The 27,993-nt window shown below is 44.7% G+C and overlaps 1 protein-coding gene across 3 annotated transcripts in view; it reads left to right on the top strand.

Moving 5' to 3' along the window:
* Positions 1 to 27,993, top strand: part of LOC120911959 (scaffold attachment factor B2-like) — a 137,024-nt gene that overhangs the window by 16,875 nt on the left and 92,156 nt on the right. For 2 of the 3 annotated variants that reach the window (XM_040322568.1, XM_040322566.1), the window contains exons 3-6: positions 5,730 to 5,794; positions 7,761 to 7,788; positions 8,875 to 9,337; positions 9,602 to 9,648. In XM_040322568.1, coding sequence (XP_040178502.1) covers positions 5,730 to 5,794; positions 7,761 to 7,788; positions 8,875 to 9,337; positions 9,602 to 9,648 — 603 coding nt within the window. The remainder of the gene's footprint in view (positions 1 to 5,729; positions 5,795 to 7,760; positions 7,789 to 8,874; positions 9,338 to 9,601; positions 9,649 to 27,993) is intronic. The other variant, XM_040322567.1, reaches the window with a different exon arrangement.

Raw genomic sequence — 27,993 nt, 5'->3', positions numbered from 1 at the left:
GCCCAGGTAAGACGCTTCTGAAGTTTTGTTGTTCAGGAGTGGCTTGACAAGAATACAACATTTGAAGCCCATGTCCAGGATCCGTCTGTGTGTGGTGGCTCTTGATGCACCGACTCCAGCCTCAGTCCACTCCTTGTGAAAGTCCCTAACATTTTTGAATGGCCTTTTCCCGACAATCCTCTCCAGGCTGCGGTCATCCCTGCTGCTTGTGCACCGTTTTTCTTCCACACTTTTCCCTTCCACATAACTTTCTATTAAAAAGGATGTCCGCTGGGGGAAAAAAAATATTAAAAGCCAGCAGCTACAAATACTGCAGCTGCTGACTTAATATTAGGACACTTACCTGTCCTGGAGTCCAGCGCTGTCCGCAGCAAAGGACGAGCGATCGCTCGTCACTCTGCTGCTCCCGCCATCCGCGGTGAGGGAACCAGGAAGTGAAGCGCTCCGGCTTCACTGCCTGGTTCCCTACGGCGCATGCGCCTGCTGATTGGCTCCTGCTGTGCACTGGGAGCCAAGTGTTCCCAGCACACAACGGGGAGAGGGGGGTTCGTGCGTGCGTAAGGTGACGTAATGCCCGCAGTCTGCCCGAGACTGGCCGGAAGTGGGTGCAAATAGCTGTCTTTAGACAGGTATCTGCACCCCCTCCCCCCCTGAAAGGTGTCAAATGTGACACCGGAGGGGGGGCGTTCCGATCAGCGGGAGTTCCACTTTATAGTGGAGCTCCGCTTTAATGTGCTTTGATACAGCACTTTGGGAACATCCAACTTTTGCAATTACTTTTTTTTGTTGCTTTCTCTCCTTTTATAAAGGGTGTCAATGATGGTTTTCTGCACAACTGTCATGTCGGCAGTCTTTTTTTTTTTTTTTTTTGATTGGGATTCCTACTGAACCAGCCTGAGACCATTTCAAGGCTAAGGAACCCTTTGCAGGTGTTATGGCTTAGCTGATTAAAGTGAGTCACTTTGAGCCTAGAATATTGCACCTTTTCACAATGTTCAAATTTTCTGAGATTGTGGTTTTCATGAGCTGTAAGCCATAATCATCACGGTTTGAACTATCTCGCTTTGCATGTAATGAGTCTCTCTCATATATTGGTTTCACATTTTAAGTTGCATTGGTGAAATTAACTTTTGCACGATATTCAAATTTATCGAGTTTCACCTGTATGAAGAACCTGTTAAAGGATCTGATGCATCAAAGGGTTGTGACTCGTATCTCCATGTTATCTGGGATTCTGCTCCCATATATTCCTGATTAAAAAGCCAACCGGAAGTTTTCGTTTGATTCTCAACTTGAAACTATTGAACAAGTCGGTCCTATACAAGCGGTTTCGTATGGACTCGCTCTTCAGTCGGGAATCTGCTGACCAAGGAATGCTTTATGGCATCAATCAAATTGAGAGATGCTTACCTTCATATTCCTATCGCCCCCCCCAATCTGGATCAGGATTTGGTACAGGGAGTATGGTACCGAATCGGTAAAGTCCTCAAATTGGAGGGAGCTTAAAGCAGTTGCATTGGCTACCACCTTTGTAAACCCTAATGGGATTCCATGTCCAGATTCTATCAGACAACGCCACTACTGTAGCCTACCTGAACAAACAGGGAGGCACGAGAAGCAGAGCTCTTCGGTTGCTGGCAGCAGAAATTCTGGAGTGGGCGGAAAAACAATTGGCTGTCCTTTTTCTACAGTCCATCTCAAATACACACTAAACGGAGGCAGATTTTTTTTTTTTTTTTTTTTTTTTTTTTTATTCAGGAGGCAGAGTGGAGCTTGAATCCAGAGATTATTGCATTGATCACCAGGACCTTTTTCAAAGGAAAATGCACAGCTCCCTTATTTCTTTTCCCTGCACAGAGACAGCCAACCATTCAGTGGATAGACACCTTGGCACAACCTTTAACCTGGTGTACGCCCCCCCCCCCCCCATTCCAGCTAATTTAGTTAGTATTGAGAAAAATACAGAAGGAAACTATGCCACGGTTAGGAAGGTCTACAATTCTTGGTGTCGTTAAGAAAATAGAGCTTTCTGTCTCGGTATTGGAATTCTTGCAAAATGGTGCAGACAAGGGTCTGACAGCACTCTTAAAGCGCAATTGGCCACATTGGATTTTCCTGGAGAGACCAATTTCTTCAGGATCTTTGGTCACTGTGTGTGTGTGTGTGTGTGTGTGTGTGTGTGTGTGTGTGTGTGTGTGTGTATATACATACATACATACATTTTTTTGGCACTTGCTAGTGCAGCTAAGCATTTTCCCAAATAGGATCTATCAGTGGTTTTGCAAGACCTCTTTAAAAAATTTGACTTTCACGACTGTATTTCTAGTTGCAATCACATCTGTAAGAAGTAAATGGAGAAATTATTGCGCTTGTTCCGAAATATTAAAAGTGAAAAGCTGCAACCAAAGAGTGTGTTATACTACACCAAACAAATATACAAACGGAGAGCAGATCACGCTAATATACATGATGAGCTGTGTATAAAGCAGCTAATATCAAATGACACTATATGCAAATATGTTACAACATATATAAATCTTAGTGAAAAATTATGACAAATTTTAGTGGATAAAGTCATTGAAGTGAGCCAAAGTCCACCATGAAGAAAGTTCATAATAAAGATGTGCCCAGTGCAGGATCAATGAAATATCCCAGGAAAAGTGATGAGAAAGGCACTTCCACCAAAGACAAACACTGCCTCTTACCGAATTTTATTGGTCTCTGTTTAGGGAGACCCAATACAGCATGAAATATTATTCAAACAGGTTTGTCCAATTCGGAGTGCTCGGATCGATCATTTAATTGTTTTTTCCAGATTTTTTCCAATTCTTTATCCAATCAGCAGATAAGAGGCAGTGTTTGTCTTTGGTGGAAGTGCCTTTCTCATCACTTTTCCTGGGATGTTTCATTGATCCTGCACTGGGGACATCTTTATTATGAACTTTCTTCATGGTGGACTTTGGCTCACTTCAATGACTTTATCCACTAAATTTGTCATAATTTTTCACTAAGATTTATATTTTTTACTAAGTATTTATATATGTTGTAACATATTTGCATATAGTGTCATTTATTTGATATTAGCTGCTTTATACACAGCTCATCATGTACCGTATTTATCGCGGTTAAAACGCGCTCTGGCGTATACCGCGCACCCCCAAAGTGGCCCCCAATCCTGTGGGAAATTTTTTTTTGTTTTTTTGTACTTAGTTTTGATGTCTTGCGCGGCGTCCATCTGCGGCCTCGTCGGGTCCGGCGTCCTTCTGCGGCTTCGGGTGTCCTCTTCGGCGGGTCCGTCTTCGGCGGGTCGGGCGTCCATCTTCGGCGGGTCGGGCGTCCTTCGGCGGCGTCCTCCCGCTCGTTTCCCGCCACGACTTTGAATACTGCGCCCGCATATAGCGAGCGCAGTACACTCGTGAATCTTCGGGCAGGCTCGGGCGCCTCTTGCACTGACGTCCTGTACGCTCAGGACGTCAGTACGAGAGGCGCCGAGACTGGCCGAAGATTCACGAGTGTACTGCGCTCGCTATATGCGGGCACAGTATTCAAACTCATGGCGGGAAAGCGGGTATCGGCGTATATCGCGCACCCACGATTTTGCCCTGATTTTCAGGGCAAAATAGTGCGCGGTATACGCCGATAAATACGGTATATTAGCGCGATCTGCTCTCTGTACATCTGTAAGAAGAATTGGTGAATTGCGCGCACTAACGTGTGTTTTTTTTTTTTTTTTTTTTTTGTCCATTTACCCTGATAGGATTGTACTTAAAACAGATCCAGGGTTTTTGCCAAAAGTAGCAACAGTTCAGAACCGGTCGCAGGAGATCATGCTGCCAATCTTTTGCTCAAACTCTTAAGGGGGGGGAGTCAGTTTCACAACTTGGACGTGAGAACCCTATTACATTACCTGTAAGTAATGAAAGTTTTTATGTCCTCGGAGTATGGAAACAAAAAGGGCCACCAAGCATCAAAGTATTGCTAGATGACTTAAATCGGCTGTTTGGTTAGCATACTCTCAGATGGGACCATCTTCCCCGCTGGGGAGTTGCGCACACTTTACAAGGGCTCTAGCCACTACATGGGCAGAAAAAGCTGTTGCCACCCCAGATCAAACTTGTAAGGAGGCTATGTGGTCAAGTTAAACATTTTCTTTCATTAGATGTCCTGTCAGCAGGTGATGAGGTTTTTGGCAGAAAGGTCATGCAGGTGGGGTCTCTCCCTAGTTGAAAAAGTCTCATTCTTCCACAGATGCTGTCCTGAAAGATGAGTAAGGGAAATTTCAAGTTGGACTTACCAGTAACTTGTTTTCCAGGAGTCTTTCAGGACTGCAATGATCCGCCCTATTTTTTTTTTTTTTTATTATGCAGTGACTAACCATATTATGATTGTGTTCCAGCCTGGGCCGGAGGTTTACTACTACTAGCAACATGTGGGAAGTAGCCTCCTTTTTAAAGTTTAGTGGAAGTTGTGTTTCCTGTTGGCGAGTGGGAGGAACCACTCTCCCAGGTGCTATCGGTAAGTCTAACTTGAATTTTTCTTGATCTTCCAACTTTTAGTAAAGATGTTGGATATGGGTAGTGTGCTCTTGCAAAATGAGATTATGGTCATTTAACTGTATCACCGTGTCCTCAACCATTTGCTCTGCCTCCTCTATGCAAATGTCTGTGGGCTCCGGTTTGTAAGAGCCCTCCAGCCTGTTTTACATAGCCCTCTATATCTTGGGATGGAAGCGCTTTAATATAGGATTCCATGTCCCGTTCATCCCTTGGACACTGGTGAGGGACTCCTGGAGAGGGTAGAACTGCGTACTGGGGTGATCAGGTGTGCTGCCTTGTGCTCACATGTGAAGCGGGTCAGCGCCATCTTGGGAGCCTCTGGTGTCCAGGCTGGATCAAGTAAACGGGACAATCCACCCCCCCCCTCCTTTCTGGGTGCCTGGCGACCCTCGCCGCCCCATCGCTGCCGGTGTGAAGATGGTTGGGTGTTGGAGCCTTTAGACCCTTGGTCATAGAGGGAGCAGGAGACCAAGTCCTATTTTGCCAAGCGCTAGGCCACACCCCCACTTTTAATTGTAACAGTAAACCTATTGAGTTACACAGTGCAACTAAACTTAATAGTGGGCTTATGGTGTTCATTTTTACAATCTTTGCCTTTTTGAATAATCTGCCTCAAATATTGTATTAAAATATTGCTATACTGTATTTTGGTAGTCAGCCAGTTTTTCTTATTTTTCCATCTTTAGCACAGACAACTTGCATTTTATTGAACATCTAACATTAAAGAGTCACTAAAGGATTTTTTTTTTTTTTTAGCTTAATGGCTTCCTTTACCTTACTGCAGTCCTGGTTTCATGTCGTTTAGTTTTTGCTCTGATGTTGCTATAATCCTTCTCTGTTCTGAACACTTCCTGGTTTCCTGATGACCACAGTACTGGGAGATTCTAGTTTCATTTTCCAAACCATCACTGCTCTATGGCTCTGTCTAGCACAGAGGCAGGATAACATGCAAAAACAAAACTAAATGCAAAAACGAAACTGTGTAGGTACATTATATGATTGATTTTTTTTATATATTTTTTAATCAATTTTAAAAGGAATCAGTTAACTATTATGTCTCTATACCCTGTAAACGGTCATTTCAGCAAAAAAACATTTTTTTCCTTTACAACTCCTTTAAGTGCAGTTGTAAGAAGCAAGTAATTTTTATGCCATATTTTGTTTTGTTTGGAGTAGTTCGAAAACAAGAGGAGGAAGCTGAAGATAATGGCTTAGAAGAAGATTCAGGAGATAGCCAGGTAGTATATCTTGAATGTGCATAGATGTGTTGCTACAAAGTAGTTGAAATGTTTCTGCTTTACGTGTAGTTTTATGCAATTTCCTCTTCATATTCAAAATGAACACCTGAGAGTTTGAGAGTTGTCGTGGGATCCCATATTGTTTGTCCTAAGAGTTGCCGATACATCTTTATACAAGCTTAAACCTGGGGGGGAAGGGGGTTGCGGTGGGGTGTGTAAGGGGTAGGACTTCATGAGCTCTAAAAAGCTGCTTTTTTGGGCGCTTGAGTTCCCCCCCCCCCCCCCCCATGTAACCACGTAGGCACATTATAATGCTAGGCATGTTCCCATTTTAATGCATTCTAATGCCCAGAATTCTGGCCAATCTAATATAAACTCCAGATGCGGGACCGTGCACATATGCGATTGCAAAAATATGGCTTTTTTTTACTGCTGCTAAACACTCTTGTAGGAGAAAACGTCAATTGTCAACGCCTAATTTTTCTTTTTTTTCTTTAAAGTCAGCAGCTACAAATACTGCTGACTTTTAAAATAAGGACTCTTACCTGTCCAGGGCGCCCGTGATGTCGGCAACCGAAGCCTATCTGTCGCTTGGGTCCTGCCACCGCCATCTTCGGTAAAAGAATCCGGAAGTGAAGCCTTGTGACTTCACTTCCTGGTTGTTTACTGCGCATGCGTGACCCGTGCTGCACGATCTCACTGGTCCCTGCTGTCATCTGGGACCTGTGTGTCTCCCAGAAGACAGCGGGGGGGGGGGGGGGTTGTATGGCGAAGGCGCCGGAAGTGGCATATATTTTGCTTCCACTTCTGGGCATAGATACCCGAGCCACCCGTAGGTGGCTCGGCTATCTGACCAGAAGTGAGAGCAAAATACCTGTATTGGACAAGCATCTGTGCAATGGCCCCCCCCCCCCCCCCGAAAGGTGACAAATGTGACACCGGAGGGGGGGGAGTGTTCCGAAAAGTGGAAGTTCCATTTTTGAGTGGAACTCTGCTTTTAAGCAGGTGTTACTCCAGTATTTCTGCAAATTGGAAATGCGCTTAATAGCAAAGTCTACTTCCACTTTGTGGAGCAAGCAGGTCAATGTAAGTGTCTACAACTACGTTAAAGTAGATTTCCAGCCTAACGCAAACTAGTCTTAAAAATGTTCCCTCCCCCATTCTACTTCCTATGCCATCTAATCTGAATAAAGATGTGTCCAGACACATCCTCATTTCCGTCTCTTCTGTGTCAGTAGTCTCCCCTGCATTTGCCACTCGCTAACACTGGATTGTGTGATTTGAACCAGAGTGGACTAAAAATGGGGGGAGCGGGGGGTCTTTTTAATTTTTGGTTATTGTTGGGGTGAAATTCTATGTTAAAGCATTTTAGCAAGGACATTGTACAAAACAGTAAGATCTCGTCTCTAGAATATTCTGCAAATTTTTGTGAGCTGGTGCCCAAAAATATTGGAGAACGTTTTGAATAAGGCACAGTGAGGACTTCAGCTATGAAGAGAGTTCAGTTAAACTGAATGTATTCACCCTTGAGGAGGCAGTTAAGAGTATAAATATATAAATGGTCCCATACTGTGAACTTTGGTGCAAAGTTTTCCCCTGTCGGAATGAATTGTACCATGGTGTTTAAATCCCCCCCCCCCCCCCTGGATTAACTTTGGGTGTGGGATTCTATATATGGAGGCTTTAGATTGGAAATTGTGTCCGTGGCTTCAGTGCTGCTTGCATCAAACCCCCCCCCCAATTGAAATTACAGTAATATCGGCTTCTGCCTGGGGTTATGGTCCACACTGATGGTAGTAATAAAGTACATTTTATTTAAAAAAAATTTAATTCTATAAGATGACCTTGTCAAGTTAATAAGTGGCAAATATATCAATGTCTTTGGCCACCTTTTTGACAAACTGTTTCATCTTCTGATGCTAGGCTAAGAAAAATTCTAAATTCTTTTTTTCTTTTTTTGGAACAGGAAAATGAAGAGACAAGTTTGGAGCAAGGTACTATCTAATATTGCACCCATATCCTACAGTTCATGGTGGGGTTCCTCACAAGTAGAGTGGACTTGTACTCAAATGTTAACATTTTAACACCCTTACTGGCATGTAATGAAGGTCATTTCAAATGGCAGTTCTAGAGAAAATGCTGTTACAAAACCGCAAGCCTAAATATTTGGCAAGTTTTAATTATTGGGTCCTCCCCAACAGCAGTGATCAGATACATAGGCTTTGGCTTTTGTGTTGGCCCTAGGAAAAGAGCAGTGTTCTCTTTTTTAGAAAAGCAAATATTTCAAACTTTCTGTTTCTATGTATTAATTTCTGAAAATCTAACCTTTGGCATAAGTCCACCTTAATGTGCCTGCAGTTCGGTTGAGGCATGGGCCACAGAGATTGGAAATGTAAATTGCCAGATCTGTGAAATTTATTGTGATTACTTATATTAACTATAGTAATTTTTAAGTAAAGTAACCTTTGGACTTCATAGATCTGGAGCTTAAAGGTGCATTAAGCTTTTAGTTGACCAAACTGCATTACAGTTGCAATGACAGTCAAATCATTGGCTGTGTGAAGATAGAGGTAAATGACGAACAAGCATTCTTCTGTCTTGGGATTAAGCTTTTATTTGCTTCATTTCTTGCATTTCGGATGTTTGGAAGATCACTAAATGCTGAAAATGGATTTCACAAACAAAAATGGATTTTCTGTGAAATTGGAACATTTCTCGAAATACTAAAACAAAATAATGGACTATTTCGGCGGTCTAGAAGAACACAGAGAACATCCACATGTCAAGTTGGGATGGAGTTCAAGATGACCAGAAGCATCTTTCGTGTTTGCAGCTTTTCTTATAGGTTTGGCCACGTTCGGTGTTTAGTTGGCTATTAACTTTAGGTTTAGTGTGCAAATATATGGAAATAAAAAATCTATACATATATATCTATATATTGATTTAAAAAAAAAATTACATAATTTTCCAATCTCTGTGCCTAGTTTTCTAATTTGGCAGTCATGCCAGTTCCACGTTTTGTACTTTGTTTTTTTCCCTGGTCATTAAATTGTGCCGTTCTATTCCTATTAAATCTATAGAAAATGAGAAAGTGCTCGAGATATTGGGGGAAAGTGATAAATCTGAACAGCTTAAAGAAGAGGCTCCAGAAGTGGAGGAGTCAGTTGATCAAGATAACAGTTGTGATGAATCCCAGAAGACAGAGGAAGAGGTTTTTGTCACCATTGAATCTGCCGATAACACATTAGATTTAGATGATGAAACAAATAAAGATTGTGAAGCTGAAGAAACGATTCCTCTAGGTCCAGATGATAGGGAGTGTTTAGAACAGAATATGATAAAGGACACGGACTCTGAAATGGCCATAGATAGCGCAGGTGGTCAGAGTAGCCAAATGGAACACATTCTTGATAATTTGGAAGATGAGATGAAGACGCAAGCTGAGGAAGAGGCTAAAGATGGTGAGCAGGCATTGAAGAATGAAAACACAGAAGCAGCATCTACTAAAGTATCCTCTGCAAAAGAGGACGATCAGAAAATGAGGTTTGTTTTTTTCTCAGTATTAGACCAGATTTGTTTTTCTTTTCAAAGGTACTTTGAAATATGGTTTTCTTTGGCATATTTTCTATAGTAAAACTAATTAGACTTTTGAGATTTTTTCCTTTTCATGTCAATTTATACTTTATTTTGTTGAAACAAAATCTACTTAACATAATTTTAATGTTTTGCATGTCTCTTACACAAACATTTGTGGCCAAATGTATGGTAGGTCTTGAAAACAACTGTTGACTAGTATTCTCTCTTTAGTTTGACTGAAGAGGAAGCTGATGGGAACCTCAAAACCGACGAGAAAGGTATGTGTAATGTAGTTTTCTTTCTTGACACTGAAGCGATCATTGTATTGCCTTTTGCATAAAGCTGTGGCTCGTTCCTGTCTAAAGTACAGGTTTAATTTTGTAAGTCAAAAATGGTAATGTAATTGTAATGTTATTCATATGTATATACGATTGTTAAAGAAGTGCAGCCAAAGCTAGTTTGGCTGTGCTTCTCCGGGGGATCACAGGAGTGTTTTTTGCACTTCTGTGACTCGTTTGCAGCAGACAGCAGGCTGAAACCTTCTGACTTCAGAGCCGGTCCAGGCTTAAAAGATTGCGACCATCTTTATGGACCAGCACCCAGCTGAGCCGCTGAGAGCCTGACCCGGCTGTTTCTGTCACCTTCATAGTCTGGGGGGTGGTGCCAAGAGCGGAGAGCCTGTGACTGACAGTCACCAGCTCTATTCATGGAGCTGTTGGACTCGGCGGGGGACCGATGCTGCATCCAGCTAAGCAAGTATGGTTAAAAGATTCCTTTCTCTTTCGTTCATAGACGGACACAGCCTTCATTGACCTTAGGGTTATGCTTCTTCCTACCAGGAGATTTAGGCAGAATTCTACAGCACTTAAGGTGTTAAAAACTTTCCTTCATGCCGCTCCTCCCAGGGGGCGTGGCTCCCCCAGGCATAACCCCCACTCTGCTCTAGCAGCTTCAGTTTGTTTCTGCCTAACCGTCAGGAGAGTCAGGCTCTCTCTGGAGTCCTGGACTCTGGAGATTTTTTTGCGATTTTTCTTGCGATTTTTCTCGCTTTTTATTATTTTGTTCCTGCATTTTGAATCCTGCGATTCTTCTATCAACAGCCGACTGGGTGACAGGCTGGGTCCTCGGCCCTTGTAGTCCCCCCAGGTTCGGCCTTCGAGCGTGTGCCTGCCCTCAGCTCAGCTTTGGGACGTCCACGACAGGCCCCTTTGCTCCAGGGGCGGCCGGGGAACTTCGGTTCTAGGGCACACATATGACCGGTCTTTATGGCCTTGTCACGGTGTGTCTGGCCGACAGCCATGCCGTTTAGCGGACGTTGGTTCTGTCTGGGATACCTCCAGCCGGTAGTCGCAGGACAGGTAAGTAGTGACCCTTGCTCAGGTAAGTGGTCTGGCTGGAATTTTCCCTGGGGAGGTCGACTGAGGGTTCGCCCTGCTTTCCTCTCTCCCTTATTCCTCTCCTTCCTTCCCTTTTGGGTAGCGGCTGTGAGGGTTTTTTTTTTTTTTTTTTTTCTGGGGTCTCTTTTTATTACACCGGGGCCTGTGTGTTAGCTGGGGCTGTGTGTGTTCACTGCAGGGGGCTGTAGTGTTCTGCGGGACTTGTGTGCTGTTTTACTATGCTGCTGTGGATGCTGGCTGTCTGTTTTCAAAAAATTATTTATTTTTTTTTAAAGTGCGCCACGGCCGCCATTTTGCCGTAGTCGCGTCTTGTATATCTCGGCGGCCATTTTCTTGTGGTCCTTGGCAGTTTTTTTGCATTACGGCAGCCATCTTTAATTTTCGTTTGTCCTCGTGTGGCCGTTTTAGCGCTCGGAGAGACCGCGAATCTCTCCGTGGGGACTGTCAGCAGCGCAGCCGGCTTCTCAGCACATCATCAGGCTCCTCTCAGCGCGATGCACCAGGCGGGGTGGTGAGTTCCCTGGGGGCCCTCATGCTCAGAATAGAGCTAGAACAGCCGGGAGGTGACCGTGGGTGGTTCTCTGCTTAGCAGTTTGGGTAACTCGGTGGTGGGATGCCCTGAAGCCTGTACTAGGTACTATCCTCCCCACTAAGGCCTGAGTTAACCCTTGATGCCCCTCCCCCTGCCACTTCTGTTGAGGGAGTGTTATTTCTGAAGCAGCTAGTGCCTGGTTGGGGGGTAAAAAAGCGCCCCCTCCCTGAGCCTGCTTCGGGGGATGCCGCTGACATTAGACTATGCCCGGCTATTGCGTCTGGTTCTGTGGTGTCAGTGGATGCGGACTATAAAAACCCACGCGACCAAGGAATTTGTTGGAGCTCTTATTTTCTGCGGTTAGAGCTTATAGCTCAGTAAGTAGACGGTTTGTGGTTTTGGCGGAGGTACCAGTGGTACTGGTCCCTTCTGGGTTCCGCAAAAACGCACTGCAACTGTGTCCCTTATTTGGACTTTTTATGTTACACCGCAGTGTGTGTGTGTATATGTATATATGTATGTGTGTGTGTATGTGTGTGTATGTGTGTATATATGTATATGTATATGTATATGTATATATATATATAATATATATATATATATATATATATATATATATATATATATATATATAATGTATATATATATAATTTTTTGCAGTCCCTGAATGCTCCTGCCTGTGGGTACCCCGCTGAGACCGGTTTTGACTCGGTCTCTGGTGTCACAGACTCTGACTAGAGGGCTGTAGCTCCTGCTGCAGGAGCTGGGGGCACAAGATGCTGCTGAGCCCTGTAAGGACCTAGCTGAACGTTTGGTTCGGGGTCTGTAGTTCGTCTGTGAGTCGGTCCTGGATGCGCTTCCCTTGCTTTCCAGGGCCTCCGCCTTTGTGGGGGTGTTTGCGCCACCTCGTGTGGCTTGCATGCTGGTCTTCGGACCGATCCTCAAAGGGTCCTTGGTGGACTCACCCCTTTAGGGGTGGGCGGCTTTTTGGGCCTCCCGGGTTGGCACCCCTAGGGATGCCACGGGTGGTAAGAGCACGCTGCTTCCTCTGCTAGGAAGGGCAAGGAGCCTCGCCGTCGGCGAGGGACCTCCTCTCCCGAGCGGGTCGTGCGCCCAGCACGGTGGGTATTCTGCAGGGTGCTAAGGCCCCCGCTGCGGGGCTGTGACGCGCCTGGCACCACGTGCCTTACGGGCCTGCGGACGGTATTGCTTCCGCATGTAGGTCTGCCCCCGCCCGTGTCGGGTGGAGGGCTGGCTTTGTGATTTTGCGGCTCGGTTGAGGCCTCTTCTTTCCGACCGTTGGCTTTGCGAGGTTTTCTCGCGGTGCAAGATAGATTTTCTCTCTTGGTTGCCTAACAGATTTTTTCCCTCCATCCTCTGGCTTCCTCCGGTTCGCTGGTTGGTTCTGTCCAGGATCTTCTGATCGGGGGAGTGATGGTGCCAGTTCCCTCAATGGAACGGTCTCAGGGGTAATACTCCAATCTGTTGGTAATCCCCATGGTGGACGGGGTCTGTCCAATCCTGGGCCTCAGGGCCCTCGTTTGTTTTTTGTAAAGTACAAAATTTCAGGATGGGATTTTTTTTCTGGCATCCTTGGATGTCATGAACGCATACCTGCATGTTCCCATATGCTCTAAGCACCAGAGATTCTGGGCTTTGCGGTCAGGGAGGACCTTTTTCTTTTTGTGGCCCTCCCGCTCGACTTGGTGTCGACACCACAGGTTTTTACCGGGGTGCTCGTCCCGATACTGGCCCGGCTGTGTCAGCGGGGGTTTATCGTGGGGTGTCTGGATGACATTCTCCTACGAGCTTCTGAGAACTCTGCATTTGTGGAGCCGTGTCTATCACGTGTCAGACTCTCCAGGAAGTTTGGCTGGCTTCTGTTTTTGTCCAGAAGTCAGTGTTGGTCCCGTCTGGGACTGGAATTCCTGGGACTAGTCCTGGATTCCGCCGGGGCGGGAGTTTTGTTCTCCTAACGGAAAAATTTAAGACTCGGCAATCTGCTGGGCAGCAGTTGTCGACCTAGTGGTGGTCATCTCCGCGATTCTGCTTGAGGGTTCTGGATCTGACGGTGGCCTCTTTCGAGGCGGTTCCGTATGCCCAATTCCACGCCAGGGTGCTACAGGAGGACCTGTGGTCACGTGGGGACTAGCTTCCGTCATCTCTGGATTACCAGGTTCGGATGAGTCATCTAGTCCCTGGTGTGGTGGCTGATGTTTACCGGTGCTTCGGGCCGGGAAGTCGTTTCGGCCAAGCCACTGGACAGTGGTCGCGACGGATGCCAGCCTCTCCGGTTGTGGGAGGGGTTTTTGGGGCACCCAGTCAGCCCTGGGGTGCTGGACTCAGGTGGCGACCCACCTACCAATCATTGTTCTGAATCGAGCTTTGCCTTGCCTGGTGGTCCCTGGATCTACAGGGCCGACCATTCGGGACCCTGTCCGTCAACGCTGTGGCGTACGTCGACCATCAGGGAGGCACACAGAGCTCTGTTGCAGCGACGAGGGTCGCGCACATACTTGGGTGGGCCGAAGGGTCCGTTCCGGCTCTATTGGCCGTGTACATTCCGGGAGTACGGAATTGGTAAGCCGACTCCTAAGTCGGACTGTGCTTGACCACGGAGAGTGGTCTCTCCATCCGTAGGGGTTTTTCAGTATATGTGCCGAAAGTGGGGCACTCCAGGCGTGGTCCTTCTAGTGTCCCGCCTCAACCGGAAGGTGCCATGTTTTTGGCCAGGTCACGGGACCCGTGGGCTGACGCGTCAGGCGCGTTGGTGGCTCCTTGGGGTCGCTATCGCCTGCTTTACACCTTCCCTCCTCGGTAGCTTCTTCCTCGCCTGCTGCGCAGAGTGGAAGCCGAGGGTATTTATCAATCCGGATTGCCCCAGATTGGCCGCGTCGCTCCTGGTACGCGGGCCTGGTGCGTCTGGTGGCTGACGCCCCCTAGCATTTTCCCCTGGGGGTTGATCTTCTGTTACAGGGTCCGATCTTCCACCCTGTTTTTACAGCCACTGGCTTAGCGACGTGGCTGTTGAGAGCCTGGGGCTGGAGGCCCGAGGCCTATTGGGCTCGGTGGTCTCGACCGTGCTGCCAGCACGGTAGTCTACCTCACGTAGGATTTACATCATACGTGGAGGGCCTGCATCTCTGGTGAGGAGATGAAATGGCACCCTCGTACGTACGTGGTATCCAGGATTCTGCTGTTTTTTACAGCAGGGAGTGGATCAGGCTCTCGCCTTACCTACAGTTGGGAATCAGTTTTCTGCTCTGGCTGTTATTTTCAATGAGCCTTGGCGTCGCACTCCTTGGTGCGTACGTCTGTTCTGGGGGTCTGGCATATGGCCCCTCCACTACCCCCATGGGACTTGTATTTAGTCCTTTTGGTTCTTCTGGATGCTCCCTTTGTGGACATTCGGGAGGTTTTTTGTTGACTGTCACGAGACTGGAGCAGGTTTAGCTCAAGTGCTAGAGTACCTGCCCTTCAGGCTTTTGACTCTGGGTTCTAGCCCAGGAAGGTCTGCGTTGTCACGTGGCCGTGGCTCGTCGTGGGCATTTCCACTGTGATTTTTTTCTAGTAGCAATTACCTCGATCAGACTAGTGTTTGTCTGAACTGGAGGCCTTGTCTTGCATGGCTCCCTGCTTGGTCATCCATAAGGATGAGGTGGTGCTGCGGCGCAGCCGTCTTTTCTCCCCAAGGTGGTTTCGGCTTTTCACGTTGGTGTGGACATTGTTCTTCCATCCTTATGTCCTTGGCCGAAATGGAGGGAGGTGGCCACTTTTACATCCTCTGGATGTGATTCGGGCCCTACGTATGTACTTAGTGAGACCGACTTCCGGAACGGAATCGTAGCAGATGTTTGTGTCGCTGGCTGGTTCTACCAAGGGGCCTGGTAGTCTCGTCGGCCACCTTTTTCCGGGGTGGATCCGACGGATTGTGCTTCAGGCCTATGCCCTGAAGGGGCAGGCGCCTCCCTTTTGGGTTACGGCGCATTCGACCAGGGCGATCGGAGCCTCTTGGGCTTTCTGGCATCATGCCTCTGTGTCACAGGGGTGTATGGCAGCGACCTGGTCGTCGTTCCACACTTTTTCTAAGTCTTAAAGGTGGATGTGAGTGCATCTTCTGATGCCTCCTTCGGCCGCAGGGTGTTACAGGCGGCAGTTTACGGTTGGAGTTCCTCCGTTGAGTAACTCCGGTTTTGTTTGGGGTGTAACCTGTTTTTGCTGTGTTATTTTCCCACCCCTCGAATTTTTTTGACACTGCTTGGGGACGTCCCTAAGGTCAATGAAGGCTGTGTCCGTCTATGAACGAAAGAGAAAAAAGGATTTTTGTACTCACCGTAAAATCCATTTCTCTGAGTTCATAGACGGACACAGCACCCACCCCTCCTTGGTTTGTACTGCTTGTTACGAACTGAAGCTGCTAGAGCAGAGTGGGGGTTATGCCTGGGGGAGCCACGCCCCCTGGGAGGAGCGGCATGAAGGAAAGGTTTTTAACACCTTAAGTGCTGTAGAATTCTGCCTAAATCTCCTGGTAGGAAGAAGCATAACCCTAAGGTCAATGAAGACTGTGTCCGTCTATGAACTCAAAGAAATGGATTTTACGGTGAGTACAAAAATCCTTTTTTTTTTTTTTTTTTTTTTTTTTTTTAAGCTGAAGTCCAGGTGCATATAACACACCAATTAATGCTGATTGTGTTTATCAATACATCATTAAATGTGATTTTGAAATGCAGTGTAAGTACCTGAATTCACCCTGGTGGCTGCCTCTTGCAATGCTCAGACTGGGAGAAGTTGACTGCTTGTGTGCTTCATTCATTTTATTTTTTTTATTTTTTTTAATGTCCAAATTTTAAAGGCTGGGTCATGACCTGTAAAGATAATTAAATGTAGCAGACGGAACCGTAAATCTCAGGGCTGAATTGAAAGAAATTTAAATCATTTGGCAGGTAAAGCAGCCCTTGTATATTTCAAGAGCTGTTTGCCTGCAGTTCAGCTTTGAGCCCAGGTTCACACTGCTGCGAGTTAGAAATTGTGTGAAGTCAGCTGAACTTGCACGATTTCAAACCAGCAATGCAGTCTGATTTGACAGACATCTGTGCGAGTTCATGCACAAATGTCTATTCAAATTGCCCCCGAAGTTGCCAAAAGTAGTACAGGAACTACTTCTGGGAATCTGTGCAGCACAGATCTGGATGGTACCATTGCTGGCAATAGCTGCCGATTTTGGAGTGCGATTTGGCTCAATGTGAACGTGGGCCATCACGGTTACATTTGCTTTTGCAAACTTCACATCTTTTAACAAAGAAAATAGTTGTTGCATGTGTAAAGAATTTGGACACTTCCCCACTTAAAAACAAACTTGTTACTTGGCCACTTCCAGACCACCGCACGCCGATATACGTCGGCTGTTTGAAGAGGGATATCATTCTTATGGCAGCAGCTAGCTGCCATAACCCCTGTATCCCCTTCTTCAGCGGGCGGTCTGGTTTCCAATTTAATAGTGGTCTCTGCAGTGCATTCGCCGCAAGATAACTTTTATGGGTGGCAGGAGAGGGAGTGCCCTGCATCGCCTAATCGGCAGCGGCGGGTGCCAGTGGGTCCTTGCTGGTGGGTATGGAGATGAGTGAGGGGGAAGATGACCCCCCACCCATCTCATACCATTTTTTTTTTTTTCTTATTGCATTTTAGTGTAAATATTGTATTTGAGGTCTTTTTGACCCCATGTAAACATCCCTTGTAATATGAATAAAAGTAATGCATTTTTTTTTTAAAAAGAACAGTGTAAAAATAAAAGGTGAAATATTTTATTTGTTTTTAAATGGGCCCCGTCGAGCTTGCGTGCAGAAGTGGGTGCATACATGAGCAGTGTCCACATGTGAAAACAGTGTTTAACCACTTAAGACCCGGACCAAAATGCAGCTAAAGGACCCGGCCAGGTTTTACGATTCGGCACTGCGTCGCTTTAACAGACAATTGTGCGGTCGTGCGACGTGGCTCCCAAACAAAATTGGCGTCCTTTTTTTCACCCACAAATAGAGCTTTCTTTTGGTGGTATTTGATCACCTCCTGCGGTTTTTATTTTTTGCGCTATAAACAAAAATAGAGCGACAATTTTGAAAAAAATTCAAATTTTTTACTTTTTGCTATAATATCCCCCAAAAATATATATATAAACTTTTTTTTTTTCCTGAGTTTAGGCCGATACGTATTCTTCTACCTATTTTTGGTAAAAAAAAATCGCATTAAGCGTTTATCGGTTGGTTTGCGCAAAATTTATAGCGTTTACAAAATAGGGGATAGTTTTATTGCATTTTTTTTTTTTTTTTTTACTACTAATGGTGGCGATCAGCGTTTTTTTTTGTGACTGCGACATTATGGCGGACACATCGGACAACTTTGACACCTTTTTGGGACCATTGTCATTTTCACAGCAAAAAATTTATTAAAATGCATTGTTTACTGTGATAATGACAATTGCAGTTTGGGAGTTAACCACAAGGGGGCGCTGATGGGGTTGTAAGACATCATGTGTGTTTACAACTGTAGGGGGGGGGTGTGGCTGTAGGTGTGACGTCATCGATTGTGTATCCCTATAAAAGGGATCACACGATCAATGCCGCCGCCCAAGTGAAGAACGGGGAAGCTGTGTTTACACACAGCTCTCCCTGTTCTTCAGCTCCAGGGACCGATCACGGGACTCCAGCGGCGATCGGGTCCCGGAGCTTCGGACCGGGTCGCGGGCGCGCGCCCACGGCTGGGTACTAGCACAGGACGTACCTGTACGTGCATGTGCCATTCTGCCGACGTAAATGTGCAGGAGGCGGTCCTTAAGTGGTTAAACCACACATGTGAGGTATCGCCACGAACAATAATTCTAGCCCTAGACCTCCTCTGTAACCCAAAACATGCAACCCGTAGAATATTTTAAATGTCGCCCATGGAGATTTTTAAGGGTGAAAGTTTGTCGCCAATCCTCGAGCGGGCGCAATATTGAAGTGTGACATGTTGGGTATCAATTTACTCGGCGTAACATTATCTTTCACAATATAGAAAAAAATTGGGCCAACGTTGCTGCGTTTATCTTTTTTTTTTTTTTATATTCCGAAAAGTGTCCCCCCCCCCCCCCCAAAAAATGTGCGCTTGTAAGACGGGTGTGAAAAAGTATTGCAGCGACTGCCGTTTTTATTCTGTAGGGTGTTAAGAGTTGTAGAGTTGTCCTAAACGGCAGGCAGCGGAGTTTGGCGTCTGGAAGATGTAAAAGATGGGAGCCCATTTATAATGTTTTATTTTGAAATTGGCTGTCTTAAGCGTTTAGAGGTGGGGCTTTTCACCTTGGTTCTGAGTGGTGGTGTGTGTGTGTGTGTGTGTGTATATGTGTGTGTATGTGTGTGTGTATATGTGTGTGTATGTGTGTGTGTATATGTGTGTGTATATGTGTGTGTATATGTGTGTGTATATGTGTGTGTATATGTGTGTGTATATGTGTGTGTATGTATGTATGTATGTATGTATATATATATATATATATGTGTGTGTGTGTGTGTGTGTGTGTGTGTGTGTGTGTATATATATATATATATATATATATATATATATATATATATATATATATATATATATATATATATATATATATATATATATATATATATATATATATATATATATATATTCATTCATATTCCTGCAATATTATCTCCAATGATGGTGAACCCAAAGGAACAACAAAAACACCAAAATCCAAATACCCCACGTATGAGTTATAAATTAAACAAAAATGCAATATAATCTCCCAAAACAAGTCCAGTGTTGCAAAAAGTCCAATGAAAGTCCAAAAAAATAATGGTGCTCCTTAAAAGAATATGTAACTACTGCGCCATCGTCACTAACTTCTGAAATGGGCACTCGCCAGACCTAGATTTAAAATGCGCCTGTAATATCAAAGTGGATCTCTCCCCTCCTCACAGCCAATGCGCAATCCTCCTCCACATAAACATGTGTTTCCTGGTGGTAACTGGTTAATCTAAAACAAGGTGCTAATCATAGTGCAGTAGGTTCAAACTGTTTTTATTGAAAAATAGGTAAAACAAGGTCTCACTCACAAATTGCTGTGCCTTCAGACCGGCACCAAGTCCTTCCAGCAAAGCAGAGCGCTCAGCGTACTGATCCCCTCGGTTAGCGTGCGCTCCATGCCTACGTTTTCCGATTAGCACATTGCTTTAGAATAACCAGTTGGCTAGTGTCCATTTCAGAAGTTGGTGACAGTGGAGCGTTTTTTTTTTTTTTTTTTTTTTTTCGTGGAGCAGTAGTCACATTATTTTAAGGAGCACTATTATTATTTTGGACTTTTTGCAACACTGGACTTGTTTTGGGAGATTATATTGCATCTTCGTTTTTTAATTTATAACTCCTACATGGGGTATTTTTGATTTTGTGTTTTCGTTGCTTTGTTTTTTGGGTTCGCCATCACTGGAGACATTGCAGGATTGGCGCAGTAACACATTCATTTATTTATATTTTCTACACTTAATTTTGAGGCGTATATAGTACTGCAGCAGATCTTTTATACACAAAAAAAATTTGCGCTGGTAACACATATATCTATATATACAGTAGTATGTCTGTAATGAAAAAAAATTTGTACAAGTCAATCTGTGCAAGTGTCAGGCAGGTGTGACAAAATGCTGTAAACCAGGGGTCTCCAAACTACGGCCCGCGGGCCACATCCGGCCCGCTAGGACGTTTTGTCCGGCCCGCAGCTTCAGTGATCAGACTCACTGCAGGGACGGCTTGCTTTGCCTTCTGACATGCATTGAGGGATTTCAGCGCAGACCTGCTGCACTTCCCAGCTCCTCCACCAGAGTTAGTTAATTTTAGCTGTAACAGCTTGTCTGTGTAAAAGGGGCGGGAGCCGGGAAGTACAGCGTGTCTGCTCTAATGCTGGCTCTTCAGAAGCAGGCAAGCAGCACAGAACACGCTGATATACGGGGAAACTTGCAGACAGTGATGAGGAAAATACTGTGCTGGGGGGGCACACAAGTATAGAGGGGGGACAAAACTGTGTGTGGTGGGAGATCTGATGGGGATGGGGATGTAGTGATGGCTCTGATGGGGATGTGGTGGGGGCTCTGATGGGGATGTAGTGATGGCTCTGATGGGGATGTGGTGGGGGCTCTGATGGGGATGTAGTTATGGCTCTGATGGGGATGTAGTGGTGGCTCTGATGGGGATGTAGTGATGGCTCTGATGGGGATGTAGTGATGGCTCTGATGGGGATGTAGTGATGGCTCTGATGGGGATGTAGTGATGGCTCTGATGGGGATGTGGTGGGGGCTCTGATAGGGATGTAGTGATGGCTCTGATGGGGATGTGGTGGGGGCTCTGATGGGGATGTGGTGGGGGCTCTGATGGGGATGTAGTGATGGCTCTGATGGGGATGTAGTGATGGCTCTGATGGGGATGTGGTGATGGCTCTGATGGGGATGTGGTGATGGCTCTGATGGGGATGTGGTGGGGGCTCTGATGGGGATGTAGTGATGGCTCTGATGGGGATGTAGTGATGGCTCTGATGGGGATGTGGTGGGGGCTCTGGTGGGGATGTGGATGTGGTGGGGGCTCTGATGGGGATGTAGTGATGGCTCTGATGGGGATGTAGATGTGGTGATGGCTCTGATGGGGATGTGGTGGGGGCTCTGATGGGGATGTGGATGTAGTAATGGCTCTGGTGGGGATGTGGTGGGGGCTCTGGTGGGGATGTGGATGTGGTGATGGCTCTGATGGGGATGTAGTGATGGCTCTGATGGGGATGTAGATGTGGTGGGGGCTCTGATGGGGATGTAGTGATGGCTCTGATGGGGATGTAGTGATGGCTCTGATGGGGATGTAGTGATGGCTCTGATGGGGATGTGGTGGGGGCTCTGGTGGGGATGTGGATGTAGTGATGGCTCTGATGGGGATGTAGTGATGGCTCTGATGGGGATGTAGTGATGGCTCTGATGGGGATGTAGTGATGGCTCTGGTGGGGATGTGGATGTGGTGATGGCTCTGATGGGGATGTGGATGTAGTGATGGCTCTGATGGGGATGTAGTGATGGGGATGTGGTGGGGGCTCTGATGGGGATGTAGTGATGGCTCTGATGGGGATGTAGTAATGGCTGTGGTGGGGGCTCTGGTGGGGATGTGGATGTAGTGATGGCTCTGATGGGGATGTAGTAATGGCTCTGGTGGGGATGTGGTGGGGGCTCTGGTGGGGATGTGGATGTAGTGATGGCTCTGATGGGGATGTAGTAATGGCTCTGGTGGGGATGTGGTGGGGGCTCTGGTGGGGATGTGGATGTAGTGATGGCTCTGATGGGGATGTAGTGATGTGGATGTAGTAATGGCTCTGGTGGGGATGTAGATGTGGAGGGGGCTCTGATGGGGAACACTGATGTAAGGCCTCGTGCACACTTAATATTTGGCCCTAGTGCACGAGGCTCTGGCATTTAGGTGCGGGCAGAGGATACAGGTGCACCATCCAGCCCTGCTAATGGCAGCTTTTTTTTAAATTCTGCTCTATTCCATAGCTGAGGAGTAATTTATAAATGGCTTCTTTTTTTTTCGGCCCGCGAATATCTGTAAAATATACAATGTGGCCCTCGAAGTCAAAAGTTTGGAGACCCCTGCTGTAAACGAAGAATGATTTAAATGGAAGCCTTTAAAAGCACGCGCACACACATTGGTGTGACCAACATTTGCCTTCAAAACCGCGTCAATTCTTCTAGGTACACTTGCACACATAGTAAACGAATAAACATAAAAATGTGTTGCGCTATCCAGATAGTGTAAACGCCACTTTAGCCCTCAAATTTTCCACTCATTTTGCGAGTGGAAAATAATGTAATGGATAGAGCATTATTAAACGTGAAAGAAACATAACTACATAAAAATAAAATTAAACAGTGATCCAGTAGAAAAGTCTGTGGCACAGTACAAAGTGGTGGAGAGTAAGTCCAACAAACAATAAATACAACGTAGATAGTTGGAAAACTGCGCTAAAAGTACTAAAGACAAATGACTGCAAAACCAAGTCACAGCTATTAACATGTAAACAAAAGGTACAAGAGAAAACAAAATTTGAAAAATCGCCAAAAGAAATTCATATATGTGACAGAACCCACTGTCACTGTGTTTTGGAAGGGACTGTGGGCGGGGCTCTTACCCACAGATTATGGCCCAGAAGAGACTGAAGACCTGGGGACAAGCTGGCATTGCGATAATGTAATGCTACATCCCTCCCCCCCCCCCCCCCCCCCCTCTCTTGTTGCTGTGTCTAATTGTGTTGGTAAATGGCACATAGACAATGGTCTGGACTGGAGACCTCTTTCCGCAGGCGGTGTATTGAGAGGCTGCCTGCTTACCATATTCCCTTTATGTTTAACTGTAGTCTGTTTCAATGTACAAGTGTTGCGTTGCTATTGGTTCTTTCTTGTCCCTACCCCCTCCCCACTATGACAAGGCTAAGGGGAGTGTCTCTAACTGTGTAAAAGTGTATGTTTTGTATTTAATAAACAGTTTATGCTCTGCATGTTAAACCCTCAACACCTGTGTGGCTTGTCTCGTGACTGAGGGGTTAAGGGCTGGTTATGGCGAATCTGCGGGTGCATTTGGAGGACAGGAGACACCGGTCTGGCGGAGGTGCCTACCTGGGGTATCCGAGGTCCATCACAATATATAATACCCAAAACAGGCTAGTAATACAGTAAATGACACAAACCTGTATCGAATTAATTATCTTAATTCAAACGTGAATAATCATGTGAGAGATACAGTTTAAAACTAACAAAATTGATAATGACCAATAAATATAATTCATACATTAATAATAAATAAAAAAATCCTAAAAAATAACGTCCATAAATAATTGATATTAACGAACACCAGTGCTCAGTGCAAAAAGTCCATAAGTTGGTAACTATCGTGTCCAAAAAAATGTGGTGAATCCTCCACCAATCAGCAGAAATTCTTACCAGCTTGCCGTCCTACTGGGGAATCGCATGGCGCTTGAGGTGACGTCATTACGCCGCTCCGCCCTACGTCCGTCTTTGTAATAACTTGCTTCGTCCAGGGGCAAGGGTGGCGCACTGCGTCACCTCTATTTATATAAGACATTACAAACCAAGCCTCGCTCCGGGTCACCACTAACTCGCGGACATGCGCAGAAGCGTGCAATGCTGGCTCTAACATGGCACCCGGCTGCATAACAAGTCCATACTGAAACAAAATGAGTGGCATGTCGCCAGTTTGGCATAAAAATTTCCATCTGCCCCATCTTTTAAAAACCATAGTGCAGATTTTCAAGTACCTGCAGATATTGTAATTTTATTGTAAAAAAAAAAAGTCCTTTAAATATATGCCCAATATACATAAAGGACAGCATTCACCTCATGGGCAATAACGGTATTGCTTCAATGAACCAGTCCAAACAGACACCTGATTAATATAACAAACTATAGCATCCGCCTAGATAGTGTTCATTTTGGAAATTGCATGTAAATAAAATTGAAAAATAAAATTAGAAAATTGTTGCCCTTATCCTCAGTCCAAATTAAGGGCTTTGGCGTATGCAGTATTATCAATATGGTTAAAATACCCATATGACGATTAAAAAAAACTGACAAAAAGAGTTCTATTATCTATATAAAAATATGAGTCAAAAATAAAATGTATAAAAAAAATTGAAAAATGAACATAACGTCTATAACACACCTAAACTAAATGTATGTTAAGTGTATGTGGGAAGAAATATTCATCCCAACACAAACCACAATGCCCAGTGGACAACAGTGTGGTGTCAAACCCCTGATCAATTTGTATACAAATCGTATTACTAGGCCATCATGTCAACCAGCAAGGTTAACCTAATACACTCAAGTTACTCATACACAAAAGGGGTATGAGTAATACATAAGGCCCTTATTCCAGACCTAAAGTTCACAGCTTAAATTTGTTGTATAATGCTACCATTAGGGATCATTGGTACGATGGAATTAAAAAAATTCCGGTAATTATACTGAAATGAATGCCTAACATTGATTACATACAAAAAAGCCTACTCTAAAAAAGAACCATGAATGGGACGGCCCTACCTACATAGGCCGAATACACCTATGATAAGCTAAAAAAACATGTTGTGAAACCCAACCCACCCACTAGGCCAAAAGGCTATAAGTGATCATTTTAATATTACTGAATTGAATCAATAATACTCATCCGTGAATTAGTGGTGAACCAAAACCAAGGCTGGTGAAAAAACAAAACCATACGTAATATAAGCAAATAAAGATGCAATTGTATACAATATAAACCTAAACGTGGTCTCATATTGTGAATAAACTATATAAAAATACGAGCAGACAATTTTTTTTATTTCATATTGCCCTATTCTCATAGTAAGTATATTTCAAGAATTATTGATAAAGGCGTTTTACGTCAGTGTCATTTAATCCAAATGGCACATATGTTTTTAATCTGTAATATCCAAGCCATTTCCTGCTTGGAAATCTCTCCAACAAGAGAACTCTCCCTCCAATGGGGTTTATATTTATCTATCCCCATATAGAGGGTGTTTGATGGATCTCTATGATGTACCTCATCATCATGTCTTGAAACTGAATGATTTTAAAACCCCTTCTAATATTACTTGTATGTTCATTCAGTCTTACTCTCAAGGCCCTTTTAGTCCTCCCTACGTATAGTAGCCCGCAGGGGCATTGGATGAGGTAAACCACCCCCTCAGAGGAGCATGTGATTAATGGTTCAACCTCAAAAACCCAAGCTGTGCTGGTGGACACAAAACTACAAATCTTTCTGGCCCTACAACTATTTAAAGAGCAAACTTGACATGTTTTGCAACAATGATACCCTGTGAGGTTCTGGAAAAAAATATATCTCATACCTTTTCGGGGGGTCGGACACTGGGAGCAATCCTGTTCCCAACTGATGAGGCCCCCCTAAAGATAATTTGTGGTCTAGCAGGTAATGCGCTTTTAAGGACCTGATCGCTTCCCAATATATGCCAATGTTTCCTAATCGATTGCTTGACCCTGCGATGTTGAAAAGAAAATGTAGTTCTAAAAGGCATAGATATTTTGTTTTCTATTGTTTTGCTGAGTTCTCTCTCTACCAGAAGTGATGGTCTATCCACTCCCTCTAATCATTCTCAGTCTGGGCTAATGCTTGTGGGTCATAGCCCTTTTCCACAAACCTGGCGGACAACACAGAAGCCTGTTCATCAAAAGCTCTCGCCTCCGTGCAATTGCGTCTGAGGTGTGTGAACTGTCCCTGAGGGACAGCCTTCAGCCAAGGCTCATGGTGACTGCTATCCAAAGCTATATAGGAGTTTCTATCCATAGCCTTAAAATAGGTGGACGTGATAAATCTCCCATCTTTTATTCTAATTGTAAGGTCCAGAAAATTGATTTGCTCCGAACTGACCTCGAAATTGAATTTAATACCCCTATCATTTTCATTGAGAGATAACAAACTCTGAAGGTCTGACTCACTGCCATGCCTTAAGAGGACGTCATCGATATAACGAGCCCACAGGACCACTTCTGGTCTCCTCTGGGTATCGATGTCGTCCTCCCACTTGGCCATGAACTAATTAGCCAGACTGGGGGCATACTTGGCCCCCTTTGCCACACCCCTATCTTGACGGTTGCATTGCTGTTCAAACAGAAAATTGTGGGTGGCTGCATACCCCAGGAGTTCCATTATGAACTCGATCTGTACTGAAGACAATCCAGACTCTCACCAAGTACAGATTAACTGCCTCCAACCCCAATTGATGAGAAATGATAGTATACAGCGAGGTGTCTTCAGCTGTAACCAGCCATAACCCGCTATTGGGTACAATACCCGATAGCAGATTTATTACCTGTTTGGTGTCCTTGATGTAAGAAGGTATTTTCCTCACCAAGGGCTGGAGGTAGTAATATACTTGCCCATAAATAATAAATGCAACGTGATGAATACTACGTGAAAAATGTGACCGTTGGATGATCCAGTGAAAGTCTGTCACAATACAAAGACGACTGATAAGTCCAGTTACTCGTGTCAAGTAAACAATTAGTATAAAACGTTCATACATAACGTAATGGATAAAGCATAATTGAACGTGAAAGAAACATTACCACATAAAAATAGAAATAAAATTAAACAGTGATCCAGTAGAAAAGTCCGTTGCACAGTACACAGTGGTGGAAAGTAAGTCCAACAAAAATCTGTCAGGTATGCAAGATCAAATCCCATCACTAAGTGCTGAAAAAAAAATAGGATCTTCAGTGATGACACCTGTGTGTCTGCAAGCTGCTCACCTTGCTGCTGTAAGGTATTCGGTTTAAATGGTCTTGGTTGCAGGATGCAATGATGTCTTCCTGTCTATGGTGGTCTTGGTCTTTTTTCAACTGTCAATGGTGCGTGTGAACATAGGAAAAAAGCATAGACAAGCTCATGGCACAATTCCGTATGATAGATGAGAGGAATGGATGGCAGCTGACTCAACAGAGATGCACTCCCTTTTAGAAAATATAACAGGAACAACAATCCACAAATGCAGATTTCGTAAGCCTTTGCATACAGTCCTTGCGCTGCCTTAAAATCCAAACTCTCTTCAGCCCAGGCTGTGTGTGTGTGTGTGTGAGATATATATCTATCTCTATATCTATATCTATCTATCTATGAAAGGGAAGGTGCCCATAGTGTAATCCCGTAGTAAAAACTGTTAAGCCAACAATATAAAAAAAACACATTTAGCACTAGGTACAGTCACAGCTGACGGAGGGATACAAGCTCGGCACCTGAGGTTTGACCTCATATTTATATGGTTTTGGTAAATCCTAAGGGGGGGGGGGAGAGAAAGAGAATTTAAAGAAGGTTGTATAGTCTGTATTTCTCAGCACTGAGGATACAATTGATCCTGACCAAATCTCCAACTCGTTTTGCAGCAATGTAGCGCCAAACTTGCTATGAATCTCCACCATGCTTCACTGTTGCCTCTAGTAATTTTACTGCTCTCCAACTCTTTTGTGAATAAACTGACTCCTGCTACAATCGGATATAAATTTTTTTGACCCATCAGTCCAAACTTGCCGCCATATTTCTGCACCTCAATTTCTATGTTTTCATGTATAGGACGTGGAAACAAGGCCAAGCAACACAACTATGCAAATTAACACTTCTTCTGAAAACATTCTTAATTTGTTGCGTTTTTTTTTTTTCACACCTGCCTTTAAACTTTTTGGTGTGTGTGTGTGTGTGTGTGTTCCGTTGCACTTTTTGACAGGGGTTTCACGATCTTTGACATGAAAATAATTTTCTCTGTGCACTTCGGTATGCAAAGAATTTCCTCTCTACTCTCAGCCAAAAGTCAGTCTGGGCAATCTGCCAAGTTTTGGAAACATTCTTTATCAGTGGAAAGTTAAGTCTAAACATTTTATAGCATCAAAGGAATAAACTTCTGTATGTAAATTAGGGAACGTTTAACCACTTAAACACCAAACCTTTTTCTGACGGCTCTTTTCAAGTTAAAATCATTATTTTTTTGCTAGAAAATTACGTAGAACCCCCAAACATATATTTTTTAGTAGAGACCCTAGAGAATAAAATGGTGGTTGTTGCAATATTTTATGTTGCACTGTATTTGCGCAGCAGTCTTT

The sequence above is a fragment of the Rana temporaria genome, chromosome 1, assembly GCF_905171775.1.
Source record: "Rana temporaria chromosome 1, aRanTem1.1, whole genome shotgun sequence".
NCBI classification, from domain to species: domain Eukaryota; kingdom Metazoa; phylum Chordata; class Amphibia; order Anura; family Ranidae; genus Rana; species Rana temporaria.
The sequence above is the reverse complement of the archived record's forward strand: the minus strand, read 5'-3'. Positions and strand labels throughout refer to the sequence as shown.